At 36.6% G+C, this 14,840-nt stretch overlaps 2 protein-coding genes across 2 annotated transcripts; one reads left to right on the top strand and one right to left on the bottom strand.

The window, feature by feature from the left end:
- Nucleotides 1-2,139: 2,139 nt before the first annotated feature.
- LOC136061483 (dynamin-2A-like) lies at nucleotides 2,140-11,745 on the top strand (the record flags this gene model as incomplete). The annotated part of the gene is given in 17 exon segments (XM_065771313.1): nucleotides 2,140-2,639; nucleotides 3,355-3,405; nucleotides 3,503-3,623; nucleotides 3,883-3,975; nucleotides 5,215-5,276; nucleotides 5,512-5,629; nucleotides 5,869-6,208; nucleotides 6,780-6,927; nucleotides 7,966-8,067; nucleotides 8,185-8,304; nucleotides 8,557-8,640; nucleotides 8,806-8,933; nucleotides 9,553-9,637; nucleotides 9,811-9,949; nucleotides 10,190-10,266; nucleotides 10,452-10,508; nucleotides 11,589-11,745. Coding segments are annotated over 17 exon segments (2,038 nt in total), but the record flags the coding sequence as incomplete, so codon positions are not given.
- An 18-nt stretch (nucleotides 11,746-11,763) lies between these two features.
- LOC112038580 (dynamin-2A) lies at nucleotides 11,764-14,778 on the bottom strand. Its single transcript, XM_065771342.1, has 6 exons — nucleotides 14,582-14,778; nucleotides 13,828-13,941; nucleotides 13,671-13,738; nucleotides 12,813-12,982; nucleotides 11,823-11,959; nucleotides 11,764-11,775 (listed from the first exon to the last, which is right to left on the bottom strand). Exons 1-6 carry the CDS (start codon nucleotides 14,765-14,767, stop codon nucleotides 11,764-11,766), a joined length of 687 nt encoding a protein of 228 aa, XP_065627414.1. The 5' UTR covers nucleotides 14,768-14,778.
- Between the last annotated feature and the right edge of the window lie 62 nt (nucleotides 14,779-14,840).

Genomic DNA, 14,840 nt, shown 5'->3' with positions numbered 1-14,840 from the left:
TTTTATATGCTAAAAATATTATTGTTATATTAAAATCTAGCTCCTCAAATAAAAATGATTGGTTCTGTCCTGTTTACTTTTTTTTGATGAACCTGTCCAGTCACATTTGAAAGACATAAAAAAAATAAAAAAAAGAAAAAAAAGAAAAGAAATAAATGCTGCTTTAATTACTGCATATCTGTGCTACGGTACCTATGGGTAGTTTTTACTTAAAGAGAAAGTGTTGTATTGTCTATTTGTCTTTGGGTGGGGTGGGGGGAAGGAGAAAGCTAGCTTGTTTGGACGTTGATATGGCCGCGAAAGGCACCAGCAACTGCATGCAATTTCGTTTTCCTATTCATTTTTCCCCAATCTCTTCATTCCATTTGTCACTTATGTATATATTTTTTGGTTAAAATTTGTTTCATTTGTTCCCCCTTGGCTAAATGACTCATTCCAATAACAACTTACTAATGTTAGAGCATCCACACAAATGGATGCAAAGTCTTGAAAAATGTAAAAAATTATTTATTTTACATATTTTGACTAAAAAAACATCTACATTAGTGAGTATAAAAATGTGTATAAATACACAATTGTTACAGTAACCATGCATATATGCACGGTTACTGTAGCAATTGCATTTATTATTTTATTAATTTTTTCTCTCTCTTGTCTTTGGTTGCTCTTTGTTTTTCTCATTTTTTTTTTCTCTCTCGTCTCTACTTCTTTTTCCTTCTCTCTTCTCTTTTCTAGCTCCAACCCTCGCTGTCCTTGTAACTGGCCTCACCGACTCTAGCCTCATCGTCCTCGTCACTGGCACCGTTGGAATCAAGACGAAGAGATCGTCAAATCGAAGCTAAAATCTTAAGATTTGTGGTGGTGTAGGTGTGGGCTCGTGGAGGAGGTGATGAACAAGTTGGTTGAGAAATTTGTCATAGTCATTCATGGTGGTTTATGTGGTGGTGGTGGTGGAGGTGGGAGGATTTGAGAAAATTTTGTTTAATTTGTCTTAAATCTGAGTTGTTTGGTTTGTGAGAAAATTTGGGAAAATGTTTGGTTCACGAGAAAATCTGAGAAAGTGAAAATGGAATGTTGTTTGGATTTTTTGTGGTTATTTTATTATGAAATACAGGATTGTAATTATTGTTTGGTTGATGAGAAAGTGAGAGAGAGGCGGATTGGGTCTGTGAGAGAGAGAGGCGATGAGGGAGAGATAGGTGATTGAATGAGTTTTGGACTGGGTCTGTGAGAGAGAGAGGCAATGAGGGAGAGAATAATAAAAAATTGTAAAACGATGAATATTTTATTGAATAAATGTATAGAATAGATAAACTGATGTGGCTGTTTTGTAAAAATGAGTGTATAAAATAGAAAAAATAGTTTTTTTGTGCAAAATAAATGAAAAGTTAGTGGATGCTCTTAGATGGTATTTGGAGTGGCATAAAATTTAATCAAAATGAAAAATATATAAATATATAAAAATAAATTTTAAGAAAGATGTATAAATTATTGAATATCGAGAATATACCCTGAGTAATTTGATGTTGGCTACAAATTTTAAATAGACTTTATGAACCTTAAAACTAATCTATTAGGTTAATACAAACAATTTTTAATTTTTGAGAATTTAATAGGAATTAGGAACCATTAATTGACTTTCATTTTGTAAAATTTTGTGTGTATAAAATTGGTTTAAAATTAAATCAAATATGTTTCCTGAATACCCATTTCTTTAGAATACAAGCTTTTAAATTTTTATTTTTTTTTGTTAGGGGAAATTTTTGCTGTTTTTAAGTATATATACTCACTGAAATTTTTTTTTGGGGAAAAATACTTACTGAAAATTAGTTTTTAAATTTGACATGTCAACATACATGCATATCTAAATTGGTTATAATATAAATATGAATAAATCGAAATAAATTAAAACTAGGGAAATTTTAAAATAGTTTCAGCTTAGATTTAACTCATATTAAAATTGAACCAATTTAGTCACTGTGACGAAATAGGTCCCACAAACCGATTCAGATCCAATCCAAAAAGAAAAAAAAAAAGAAAATTAAAGAAACGCAAAACAACACTGTTAAGAAAAGAGAGAGAGAGATTTTAAAATTGAAAAAAAAAGCAACCAAGTTATTAAAAAAAAAAAAAAGATTCAAATAAGAGAGAGAAAGTTCAAAGTGGAGAGAACGAGAGAGAGAAAGAGAGAGATAGAGAGAGAAGGGTTCTTCTCGCGCATTACCTCTCGCCCTTTTTTTCCCATTTCAAATCGTTGAAATTCAATTCAAAGTTCAAACCCTAAAAATACAAACACATAATATTTTCTCACAGAGAGAGAGAGAGAGAGAAACACAGACAAAAGAGATCTAATTCCATCAGATCTCTCCGATTCCGATTTCACTCCGATCGATCTCTTCGCGCTATTTCAGTTTTCTCCGATTTTCGTTCATCCGTAAAATTTTGAGAATCAGATCGTCGGAGATCTTCGAAAGCTCGAGTCGATGGAGGCGATCGAGGAGTTGTGTCAGCTATCGGAGTCGATGCGACAGGCCTCGGCTCTGCTCGCCGACGAAGACGTTGACGAAACTTCAAGCTCCTCTGGTTCTTCTTCTAGAAGAGCCTCCACTTTTCTTAATTGTGTTGCTCTCGGCAATGTTGTGAGTTCCTTCATCTTGCTCTTTCTGCTCTTGTTTTCGCGTGTATAGAGATATATGTATGTGTAGGTTGGTTGGAGATTTTGTGCTCGTAGGGATTTTTCTATGCTTGAGCTTTTGGATTTTGACTAGTTTATGTGTTTTGGTATTTGATGTGTTTGGTTCTGGTGAAAACTGAGGAGAGGAAACCGAATAAAAGTGCTATTTTAGATTAGCTTTGAAAGACATTATTGCTTAATGAGAAAATTTATTAGATATTGTTGTACTTGATTTACAGTGACTACTTTTTGTTAGAGAATATATAGTTCGATTGCTTGAAAGTGTTTTGTTATGGGGGATTTTGATGAACAGTGAATGCAGAGGTGGGAATTGATGTCGTTTATAACACTTAGATGAAACTGTTTTTAATTGTTTGCTTGGAATTGAGGGAATTTTGGAATTTGAATTGCAGTAAAATTTTGAAGCTCAGTGCTATGTGAAGTACTATGCTATTTTTCAATTTTGAGTTTTAATTGGGTTGTCCAAATTTTTATGTTTTATTTATGCTTGGAAATTTTGAGAATCTGTTTGAAGATGGGGCCAAATTGAAAAATTCTGATCTCAGTATTGTTTGTCTATTTTGTAATCATTTGGGTCCATTCTTATGCTGTGTAATACTCCTTTGGCTGTTTGGAGATCCTGATGTAATAATTTTTTTGGTGCACCAACAATTGGACAGGGTGCTGGTAAATCTGCTGTCTTGAACAGTTTAATTGGTCATCCTGTTTTGGTAAGTTTGGATTTTATGTGGTTCTTTTTGATTATTTCGTCTAATGTATAGAACCTGGAATAGCTTTATTTATTTATTTTTTCTCTTCTTCATTCAGCCAACTGGTGAAAATGGTGCTACACGGGCGCCCATAAGCATCGATTTACAGAGGGATGGTTCTTTGAGCAGCAAATCGATTGTTTTGCAGATTGACAATAAATCTCAACAAGTTTCTGCAAGTTAGTAACTACTACAGATAGTCTCTAATTAGATCAACTTCATGTCTTTATGGCTGGAAATGTTTATACTTGCAAAAATCATATTCTTTCTGAGGATTTCACTGGTATCACTGACCTGCCCTGTGGGATGTCTGTGATGCTTATCCCTTACAAATACTGTGGGATGACAGGAAGTTTAGTGATAATGTGACAAACACTATGGGATGGTTCTCTTCAACCATTTTATGTATTTTATTTGATTGTCGTGGTTCTTCTGCAGGCGCGTTGCGACATTCTCTACAGGATAGATTGAGTAAGAGTTCCTCAGGCAAGAGTCGAGATGAAATATATTTGAAGCTACGCACAAGCACAGGTCAGTTCGTAATTGATAGTCCTTTATCCCTCTTAACTTATGCTCTAAAATTTTATTCCTGCAGATTTTGTTTGGATGGATAAATGCTTTGGGGTTGTTTTTTATTTTACTTTTATTTTTATTGGTACTTTAGGGTTGTTTCCTTTTGCTGCTTTTCCTGACTTGCATGATCGATGTACTTTTAGTGTTTAATTTTGATGTAACTTTTGTACACTTCCTGTGTACATGGGTGGTGCCCTTTGTCCTTTGAGCTTATGTAATGAATTTTCACCCAAAAAAAAAGAAAAAGAAAAAGAAAAAGAAATTATGCCCTAAGATTTACTTATGAAATGTTTTTGTGTGTGTGTGTGTGTGTGTGTGTGTGCGTGTGCGTGTGCGTGTGCGTGTGCGTGTGCGTGTGCGTGTGCGTGTGCGTGTGCGTGTGCGTGTGCGTGTGCGTGTGCGTGTGCGTGTGCGTGTGCGTGTGCGTGTGCGTGTGCGTGTGCGTGTGCGTGTGCGTGTGCGTGTGCGTGTGCGTGTGCGTGTGCGTGTGCGTGTGCGTGTGCGTGTGCGTGTGCGTGTGCGTGTGCGTGTGCGTGTGCGTGTGCGTGTGCGTGTGCGTGTGCGTGTGCGTGTGCGTGTGCGTGTGCGTGTGCGTGTGCGTGTGCGTGTGCGTGTGCGTGTGCGTGTGCGTGTGCGTGTGCGTGTGCGTGTGCGTGTGCGTGTGCGTGTGCGTGTGCGTGTGCGTGTGCGTGTGCGTGTGCGTGTGCGTGTGCGTGTGCGTGTGCGTGTGCGTGTGCGTGTGCGTGTGCGTGTGCGTGTGCGTGTGCGTGTGCGTGTGCGTGTGCGTGTGCGTGTGCGTGTGCGTGTGCGTGTGTGCGTGCGTGTGTGTATGACTGCCTAATTTGCAAAATGGGAAGTTTTTCCAAAAATTCTTGATATGAGATTGCAAAAATATATTTTGTTATAGCTCAAAAACAAAATTTATTAACCTTCCCCACAAAAGAGAAAGCCTTGTGTACTGGGTATGACCTTTTATTTCTTTAATTGCAATCTTACTTGGGCTTTATGTATAATGCTCTGAGTATGAGGGCGTCAATTGTTTTGTTTTTGTTTTTTTCAAGTTGAGAGGTTATAATGGACATCGGTATTGGGTTTGTTCATCGTTTATTGATTCCCTGCCATCATGTGTATTCTTTGATCTCATTGGTTTCGTTTGTTGTACTTATTATATATTCTATTAAATTTATTTCTCCTCAGCTCCTCCCCTGAAGTTGATTGATTTACCTGGGCTGGATCAACGGATCATGGATGAGTCAATGGTAAGTAATGCCTAATACTTTTAGAGTCTTAGACCTTTGTTTGATACAAGGATTTATATGGCCAAGACCCTAGAGTTCATTCTTGCAATGGGTTCTGTCAGATGTGTCCAATTGATTTATTTATCTATCTACTTTTAATAAATAGGTTCTCAATGGATGGTCTTGTCGTAGTTTGTGTGTGTTTGAATTAGTAGAAACAGTTTTGATTAACAATTTTTTAATGGTTCTTGTATAGGTTAGTGAATATGCTGAGCATAATGATGCCATTCTGCTAGTTATAGTACCTGCAGCCCAGGCACCTGAAATTGCTTCGTCTCGAGCCCTTAGGGTTGCCAAGGAATTTGATGGAGATGGTAAATTGCTTTTATGTTTCTAATTTATTTCTGTGGGACAGGAGGTTAAATTTGACTTTGTTCCTTACTGTGAACTAAGTTCTGTTGTAAATAATTGTGCCTTAGTGCATATGAGGCACTGCTATCCAAAAGTTCATGCGCTCTGTTTCCCCTCATTCCCAAATGCATTCATCCTCTTTCTCTTTGTTAATCATTTGATTCTATAAGTAATTAAGTGGGGAATTGTATGTTGATTACAGGTACCAGAACCATTGGTGTAATTAGTAAAATAGATCAAGCTGCATCAGACCAGAAAGCTCTGGCTGCTGTTCAGGCTCTCCTGTTAAATCAAGGGCCCTCAAGAGCATCTGATATGCCATGGGTTGCTTTAATAGGTCAATCGGTTGCAATAGCCTCTGCATCTGGATCTGTTGGCTCCGAGAGTTCCTTGGAAACTGCATGGAGGGCAGAGAGTGAAAGTCTAAAGTCCATACTAACTGGAGCCCCTCAAAGTAAGCTTGGGAGAATAGCTTTGGTGGATGCTCTGGCACAGCAGATTCGCAATCGTATGAAAGTCCGGCTTCCTAATATCCTCTCTGGGTGGGTCTTTTGCTGATACCATAACATTTTGTTTTGAACTTTTTGTGTCTTCATGCATTTTTTAGATCAGTTGTTTTTCTTTTCTTCTAAAATTTAATTCTGGTAATGACTAATGTTTTTACTTACAACAAATGTGACTTTATTTTCTTATTTTTGTTATAATTCTTGAGAAGTTTGGATTTTGGAGTTTTGTGATGTATGGAGGACAAAACTTATATGAGGAAGTTTTCAAATGTTAACTTATTATTAGGTTACTCATACAAATTTCTCCTGATTTTTAGCTCTGTAAATTGGTCATAGTTTGCACTTCCATCTACTACTGACATGCAGGTTGTATTTAGCGAATAAATCTAGTTTATTAATTTGGTTTACATGCATTTTTTTTGATAGGTGAAAATCAAATTAATTAGGTTTACATGTAAAATTATGGCCATACATATAATTTAAGACTGAATACCTTTTCTAATAGGACAGCTTATGAATGGATTTACAGTCTTCCCTCTGCCATGCATGTTGTCATTTTCCATCTAATTTGGCTCCTTATCAACACCTGTCCTTCACATTTGTGCAGGTTGCAGGGCAAGTCTCAAGTAGTTCAGGATGAGTTGGTAAGGCTTGGTGAGCAAATGGTGAATAGTTCTGAGGGCACCAGGGCTCTAGCCTTGGAACTTTGTCGTGAATTTGAGGATAAGTTTCTCCAGCATGTTACATCCGGTGAGGTGAGGTTTTCTGTCCTTTTTTTTGTTTAGTTCAGTAAACTTTAGTCTTAAGCATGTAAATTTTCCAATTTGAAGGGTTTATTTATATTTGGCATATAATCTTTCGAATCCCTTCAATTTATCAATAAATCAAAGTGTTTATTATTTTGAAATTTATCTACGTAATATACCTTCTTGTAGTCAAGAAGTTTTCCTCATTCATTGGTCAACATTTGCCCTTGCTGACCTTGGGAATTTTATTAAAGGTGAAAGATCTCTAATGTTGTATCAAGGTTGTTAGTTGCTGCCCATCTCAATTCTTATCAATAAAAAAAAAAAAAGAGCAAATCACTATGGAGAAGCTTACCTTTGAAAAATGGAGGCAATTCCACTCTAGTGGGTTCTCTAAAGCTGTCAGGTTTTGAGTTGATGGAAAAGAAGTATATTTTAAAACCACTTATAAAAGAAGAAGAAGAAGAAGAAGAAGAAGAAGAAGAAGTGTATTTTAAAACTGCCAAGGAAAACTTTTAACTTTAACTGGTGTGTACCAGGCAGTGGTAGCAAACTCAAAAGTCCTTATAAGTTAGTGAATGTACTGACTGCTGCGTTGACAGGTTTCCTTGAACTTTATTCTAAGAGATCATTAATGTAGTATGAAGACAATTTTGTGATTACATAAATATTATATGGTAAGATGAGTTTATAAAAATAGATATAATTGCTCTATGCTTCTTGCCAGCATTCCTCTTCCTCTTCCCTCGTTTTCACTCAAGAAGCTGTGTATGAAATGACATTTTGTTTCAAGTATTTGTATATGGTGATAGTAATATTTTTTTCAGAAATTCATCTGGTGCAATTCTTAGCTTTCTTCACATGTTTCTGGTTGTTCATTTGGATAGCCTGAGCCATTGGCAATTGCCTCTTTTCTTCAACAGTAACTGAACTATTTGTGGCATTCAGCAGGAAATGATATTCTTATGATATTCTTATGATATTCATTCAGTCAATTGCTTCTTGAGTCATGTGTTTGAGCTGCTGCTGTTACTAATTTTTTTGCAGGGTGCGGGTTGGAAAATTGTTGCCAGTTTCGAGGGGAACTTTCCAAATAGAATCAAGCAACTTCCTTTAGACAGACATTTTGATATCAATAATGTCAAGAGGGTATATTTTGTCCTCCCACTATTTTCCAAATTCCCTTATTTTAGGTTATCTTGTATTGTTTTTCAAGGTTTCTTTTTGAGTCTTCCTTTGACCTTTCCATTTTGAAATTTGTATTAGATTGTGTTAGAAGCGGATGGTTATCAGCCATATCTCATATCCCCTGAAAAGGGTTTAAGATCCTTAATTAAAGGTGTCTTGGAGCTTGCAAAAGAACCATCACGACTCTGTGTTGATGAGGTAAATCCAGGCTTTCATGACCATCTAGATTCTAACTTATGACTTTAGCAGGCTTTCCAAAATATTTTTCTACAATATTTTTCTATTGAAGGCTTGAGAGACTATCATTTCTTGGGTTCTATCAATGACTCAAAATTTTGGAACAAGAAGTGTTTCTAGTTATTTGGTTTGGAAGAGCTTTTCTACAGTTAATACATGCCATTCACACTCTTCTGTATAATCTTTATTTGGATTATTTGTGCAAACGAATAGGTACACCGTGTCCTGGTAGATATAGTTTCTGCTGCTGCAAATGGTACACCAGGTCTTGGAAGGTACCCTCCTTTTAAGAGAGAGGTATGGTGCCTTACTTTCTTATCAAATTTTTCTTTGTTATTTTTTTTTTCTAAAAATAAATTGTACTGTGTTCAATTGTATGAAGTCAAGTTTGGGTGGTGTAACTTCACTTCTGTTTATATCTTTCTGTTTCGTGAAACTTAATCAATGTTAACCTTGTACAAGGTTGTGGCAATTGCAAGTGCTGCTTTAGATGGGTTTAAGAATGAAGCAAAGAAAATGGTTGTTGCACTAGTAGATATGGAGCGAGCTTTTGTGCCGCCCCAACATTTTATCCGTTTGGTGCAAAGAAGGTATTTTTTTTTTTAATTATTCTTTTGCCTGAAATATGTGTTTTAGAATTTGGTTTTAGTTTCTAAGGCATTTGGTTTCAGATTGTGACATGTCATGTTGCATGGGTAACAGACCATAACATGTTTGACAATTTTTGAATGTTTTTTTTTTTTTTTTTGGGTGCAAAAATGTTGAGTTAAACTCTACAATTGTAATGTGATGGCATGCCTACTTTAAGCCTTTAGCGGCTGTATCATCACTACATAACTTGAGAATTCTATATAATGTTCATTTGATTGAATTTCATCTCTGTCTCTCTCCCTCTCTATCTCTCAATTGTGTCTTCTTCCTGAGTGTATTATCAAAATAAAGCATCTGGTTTCAGATTTTAGCATGTTTGACATTTGTTAAATGCTTGCAATTTCTGTAAAGCTGTTGAGGTAAAAGCTTTGCCATCATTACATAGCTTGAGAACTCTATTTAATGTTTGTATTATGAAATTTTGTGTCTTTCTCTTCCATAAGTGTGTCTTGTTCCTGAGTGTGTTGTGTTCATTGCTAGTTCAATATTTAATTGTTTGTACCATTTGCCAATATTTACTTGCAACTTACCAGGATGATCTATCTTTTTTTTCCCCAGAATGGAGAGACAGCGCCGGGAGGAGGAGCTCAAGACACGTACCACAAAAAAAGGACAAGATGCAGAGCAAGGAATGCTAAACAGGGTAGGAGATCTCTTTCTCCAATGTAAAGTGGATGAGTTTGGAAGAACAAGTGCATTGATTGGATTTTGTTGCTCCTGTCCCCTGGGGAACTAATATATATATAACTTGTTATTTTAGTTATTTAGTCTCTAGTATTCCTTGCTCATTATATGTTAATTATTTCCTTGTCCTAGGCAACTAGTCCTCAGATGGCTGGTCAACAAACTGGTGGAAGTTTGAAATCAATGAAGGAGAAATCTGGTCAGGCAGAGAAAGAAGCACAGGAGAATTCAGGTTTGAAGACTGCAGGCCCTGAAGGAGAAATAACGGCAGGTTTGTATGCAAATTTTGCATTCGTATGTGATTGTATATACCACTTTTTAGGGGGCATTTTTCTTTTTTATGCATGTTGGGAGTGGCATTTTGCCGAAATAGCATTCGTGGGAAGTTAACATAGCCGTTACCTGGGGTCATCTAGGCTTTCAAAGTTTCAGGCAACCTTGCATGACAACTGTGCATTTTGTCTTAATTTTTTTCCTGTTTAATATGTTGTTATCTTTATATTTTCTGCAGGTTTTATATTAAAGAAAAGTGCAAAAACTAACGGATGGAGTCGGCGGTGGTTTGTTTTGAACGAGAAGACTGGAAAGGTTTGTAACATTAGTTCCAAGCCTGCCAGATTTCATGCTTACATTCACTAATTGGGTTTGTTCAATAATATCCTCACATTTAAAGTCTTATAAGATAAGATGTGTGTACTTATTGCTGATGTACTACTACCATTACTATGATTGTGAACTGTAGGATTTACTTTGACTTCTCATTTATTTTACAGCTTGGGTACACCAAAAAGCAAGAGGAAAGACATTTTCGTGGAGTCATCACTTTGGAGGTAAGGACAACAGTTGAGACTGTTATACTGTCAGATCTGTGATTATTAGTAATTATCTCGTACCCCAAGTTTTTGGGAGTCTTTTTACTTTTTCAAATTCCATCATCCTTGGTAAAGCCAGACAGGAAGTGTAAGTGGAGAGAACTTTAAAGTTTCACCTGATATCTTAACTGGGTGCATTCACTCTATTTCTATAGTATGGGATTGTGGGGTTGCAGGCCTGCGGCCCATTTTTTCTAGGGTCACAAATTCATAAATTATGCATGTGAAGTACTACATTTATGTGATCTAGTGAATATGCACGTTTTCACTTAGCCGAATAGCAATGCATGTAACAATCCTTATGTTTGCTCTGGAATGCTGTATATCTAACTCATTGAATTTTGAATTAATTGAATCTATGTAAAACATTTTGTAGAACTGATTTTTGGTTTAACCCTGCTAGAGATTGGTTCTAGGCAAAGCTATTTTTGTAGAACTGAGAATATCTTTTAAATTCTTTTATAAAATTGGGTGTGGGCTATTGGGTTCTGCTAATTCAAACTGAAAGCAGTTGGAATTTTTTTCATATGGAAGCATTAAGGGAAATTGATGCATAGCAACTGTTTGTCTCTTTGCTATGTTCATTGGGAACCCTAAGTAAGAGATTTTGTTTTCCATTTTTAGTCCACAATAACAAGGGAGAAGTGAATTCTCTTGTTGACTATCTTGCTGAGATTGTAGACACTATGAAATTATGGAGCCACTCAGCCACGTTGGTATCATGAAAATCTGCTTGTTTTTAAATGTTAAGAATTGTTTCTAGAAAGTCAGCTGTTCTTGGAAATACAAATGATATTGCAGTAAGGTATTGTAGAATTTGACATATCTCATAAATCTGCTTATCATTTGGTTTGGGAAGATGCAATGTCATATTAGCTTTACTATCTTGATAAATGTAGGGGTGAATTAGAAATCACACAAATAATTTATACATGTGTACCCATGCCTATGAAGGGGTAGTATAATTTTGGAATGTCATTTGGTATGGTACTTCATGCTAATAGCAATGATCACCCATCTTATGTAATTGTTGTGCAGGAATGTAATATTGAAGAGGTCTCAGATGAGGAAGAACCACCAGCACCTCCAGCAAAGAGTTCGAAGGATAAGAAGGCTAACGGACCAGATTCTGGAAAAGCACCCAGTCTTGTGTTCAAGCTCACTAGCAAGGTTCCATATAAAACTGTGTTGAAAGGTATGTCCTTTTCTTTCATTATTGTTGTTTCTTAGATGATATTCCCCCCACAACAACACCCCCCCCCCCCATCGTGCTGAATTTCTGCTGTGACCATTGGATCGAGACCTAAAAGAATCACTGTGGGAATTGTAGTCAACAGAGCCATTAGCAGCTGCATCAAATGCAGATCTCCAGTCATCACCAGAAGGACCACTGGTTCTAGGACTGCTTTCTGCTAAGGAGACAGATTAAAACATCAGAAAACAATTTCAGGAAAGAAAGAGGAAACACAAATATAACCAATCATTGAAACAACTTCGGGCACGGCCATCTTATCAAATTATCAATAGGCATAAAAGGAATAACTACAGTGGTCATGAACACCACCCCCCACATTTGGGGGAAGGGGGTGGTGAAATACCGAACAAAGAACATTATTGATAATTAAAAATATGTTATATATCATGATATTTCAGGGTAAAGGCCAAATCAACATAATTTACAAGTTCATAACACCTGCACTTGATCGGTCATTAAAATAAGACCTTGCCCTCAACCTTACTCTTACAAAAGAAGATGCAATTTCAGCTCAAATTTATTGGCTACATTGACAAAGTTTTATGCTGGCTTTCAATCAACAGCAACCCTCCTCTCTTGAGGTTTGGGAATAAGTGGGACACTAAAATGGTTGGATGTATATGTGAGTTGACTAATGTGAGTGAGTGGAGAGGGGATTGCTTCGCCCACCATGATAGTGTTACTATATGCACAGCCCCTAGATCCAACGTTGTGAGGTAGACAGTGTTATAAGGTCCTCATCCACCATGGATGGGTAACAAACATAAAATGTAACGGGACCTGAACGTTATCCATCCATCTATAAGCCTAGTTTTCAATCTCTAGAATGATTTCTCTACAAAAATATAAACTTATGGCATATCATAAATGAATATATTTTTCCTTTGTTAAATTGTTCATCAAAAACAGTCATTTTCAAGGGTTTAAAGATGGTGGATAACACAAACCACTAATCAGCTGCATTCAGACCTGTGTAAGAGAGAGAGAAACAGCTTTTATGTACATACCTGCTCCTCCATTAGAAAAGCTGGAAGCAGCAGAAGCTCGGTTGTCATGAATGCTAAGTTGGCGCGTTAGTTTAGAAAGGAGAGAAGACTGTTTTTGGTAGCGCTCTCTCCTACGTTTTACATTCTGGTCCTCTTGAAGAAGCTCTTCAATCCTGCCTGTGCTCTGTGCACTATCCATGCACAAATATAAAAATGATTAGAAACAATTGTTTTTTTTTTTGATAAGTAATAAAGATATATATTCAAGAACACTACCTTATGCAGAAGACATAAGGCAGAGAGAAAAGTACAAAGGGAAAGAAAGAAAAAAAAAGAAAAAAGAAAGGAAAAGATACTAATTACACAAGAGAGAGATAAGGAACAAAGGGAGAGAATCACTAGAAGTGAATCCCCAAGCCCTAGACCAGTCAAACAGAGAGCCACTGAAAGAAGCCAATAGCTGGTCATCCGAACTTTCCATATCCTCAAACGTCGTCCTATTTCGCACCCTCCAAAGACACCACATCAAGCATAATGGAGCTAAATTTCAAATGCTAGACACATGCTTTCCAGGCCAATTCCACCAACCGAATAGAGTATCCACAACCGATCTTGGCAAGATCCAAGAAATCCCAAAAGATCTAAACACCAAACTCCACAACCGATGAGCCTTACCATAATGAAGATCTAAAGATCTAAAAACAATTGTTCCCTATCAACTACCTAAGAACCTTATATTTTATAGCAGAAAAAACAATATGATGGGAGCCACATATTGCAGTTAGATATGGAGCACAGTAACAAGGCAGTCTGTTAAAAAAGTTCATGGTAGTGCAAAAGAAAAACAACAAATGCCATGTAAATAGAGAAGCATGCAACCTGACAGAACTGTACAACTGATTTAGCATGTCTTCCTTGGCTTTCTCAACTTGGCAAAGAACAACTGCCTGTTCAACCAGTCAATCCCAAATGTGTTAAATCATTTCACAAGTTGACTTTAGGGATGACAAACGTAAAGTTGAAAACGTTGGCTTACTTTAGGGACATTCGCAGCCAAACTGTTCAAAACTGCTTCAACATAACCACGAACTTCTTGAGACATCCACCGAAGCTCCTCTTCAGGATCAGCAGGTTTTCGAGTCATCATATCCTTGAAAGTACAGGAGAGGAAGGAAAAAGTAAGTTAGAAAAACTTCATAATTTTGTGCACGAATACTTATGGATCAATTTAAGCTAAATAGAGGTTAGTAGGCGGTTCAATCAAAATTGCACCGGGAAATTAATTTTATTGTGTGTTTGGGTGTCATTTGTAGCCAGGATTTGGGGCTAAGTGAGGATTCAAAATTCACCATTTACAAATTCTGACTTTAGCGAAACATGATGCGGAAATTTAAAATTTCCCATGGGATTTACGGCCAGAATTTGGGGATCAAAAATCCCAGCTCCAAATCTCCTAAAAAAAAATCATGTTTGGGACTAGCTTATAAGCTGCTCTTACTTTTTCAAAGCACAAGTATACTTTAGCACACTTTCAACAATAAGTTTTCAGCAAAAAGCTAAAAAGTTGTTTCCAAACATTACTCACTACTAATGCACAAAATCACAAATAAATAAATAAATAAATATTAAATAGATCATCAACCAAGAGAACTAGAGTGCAAATTCAAAATTTATGAAATTGGAAGAATTCTTCAAAAATAATTGGAGGGAAAAAGATTTATACAAGCACCATCAGAAAAAGATTTATAAAAGAATTTAGATAACAGCAGCATCCATAATCAGTAACTCACCAGAGAACCATCAGAAAGACTTTGTCGCATACCACCTTCAGTGGGTGTACCCTTCAATTGTCCTGCTTTAGAAGGTTGAATAACACTTCTTATCTTATTCATCCATTCAATCTTATCTGCCATACTCTCAGCCTTCAATACAACGGCACTATGAGCTGCAAGACAAGTAGAGGTTGATTTGAACATGGGGTTGTAAGAACTTTTTTTTTTGTTTGGTTGTTTTGGGGGGGGGGGGGGGGGGGGGGGGGTGGGGGGGGGG

Source organism: Quercus suber, unplaced genomic scaffold, assembly GCF_002906115.3.
Source record: "Quercus suber isolate HL8 unplaced genomic scaffold, Cork oak 2.0 scaffold_42, whole genome shotgun sequence".
NCBI classification, from domain to species: domain Eukaryota; kingdom Viridiplantae; phylum Streptophyta; class Magnoliopsida; order Fagales; family Fagaceae; genus Quercus; species Quercus suber.
Note: the sequence above shows the minus strand (reverse complement) of the source record. Positions and strands in the feature narration are given on the sequence as shown.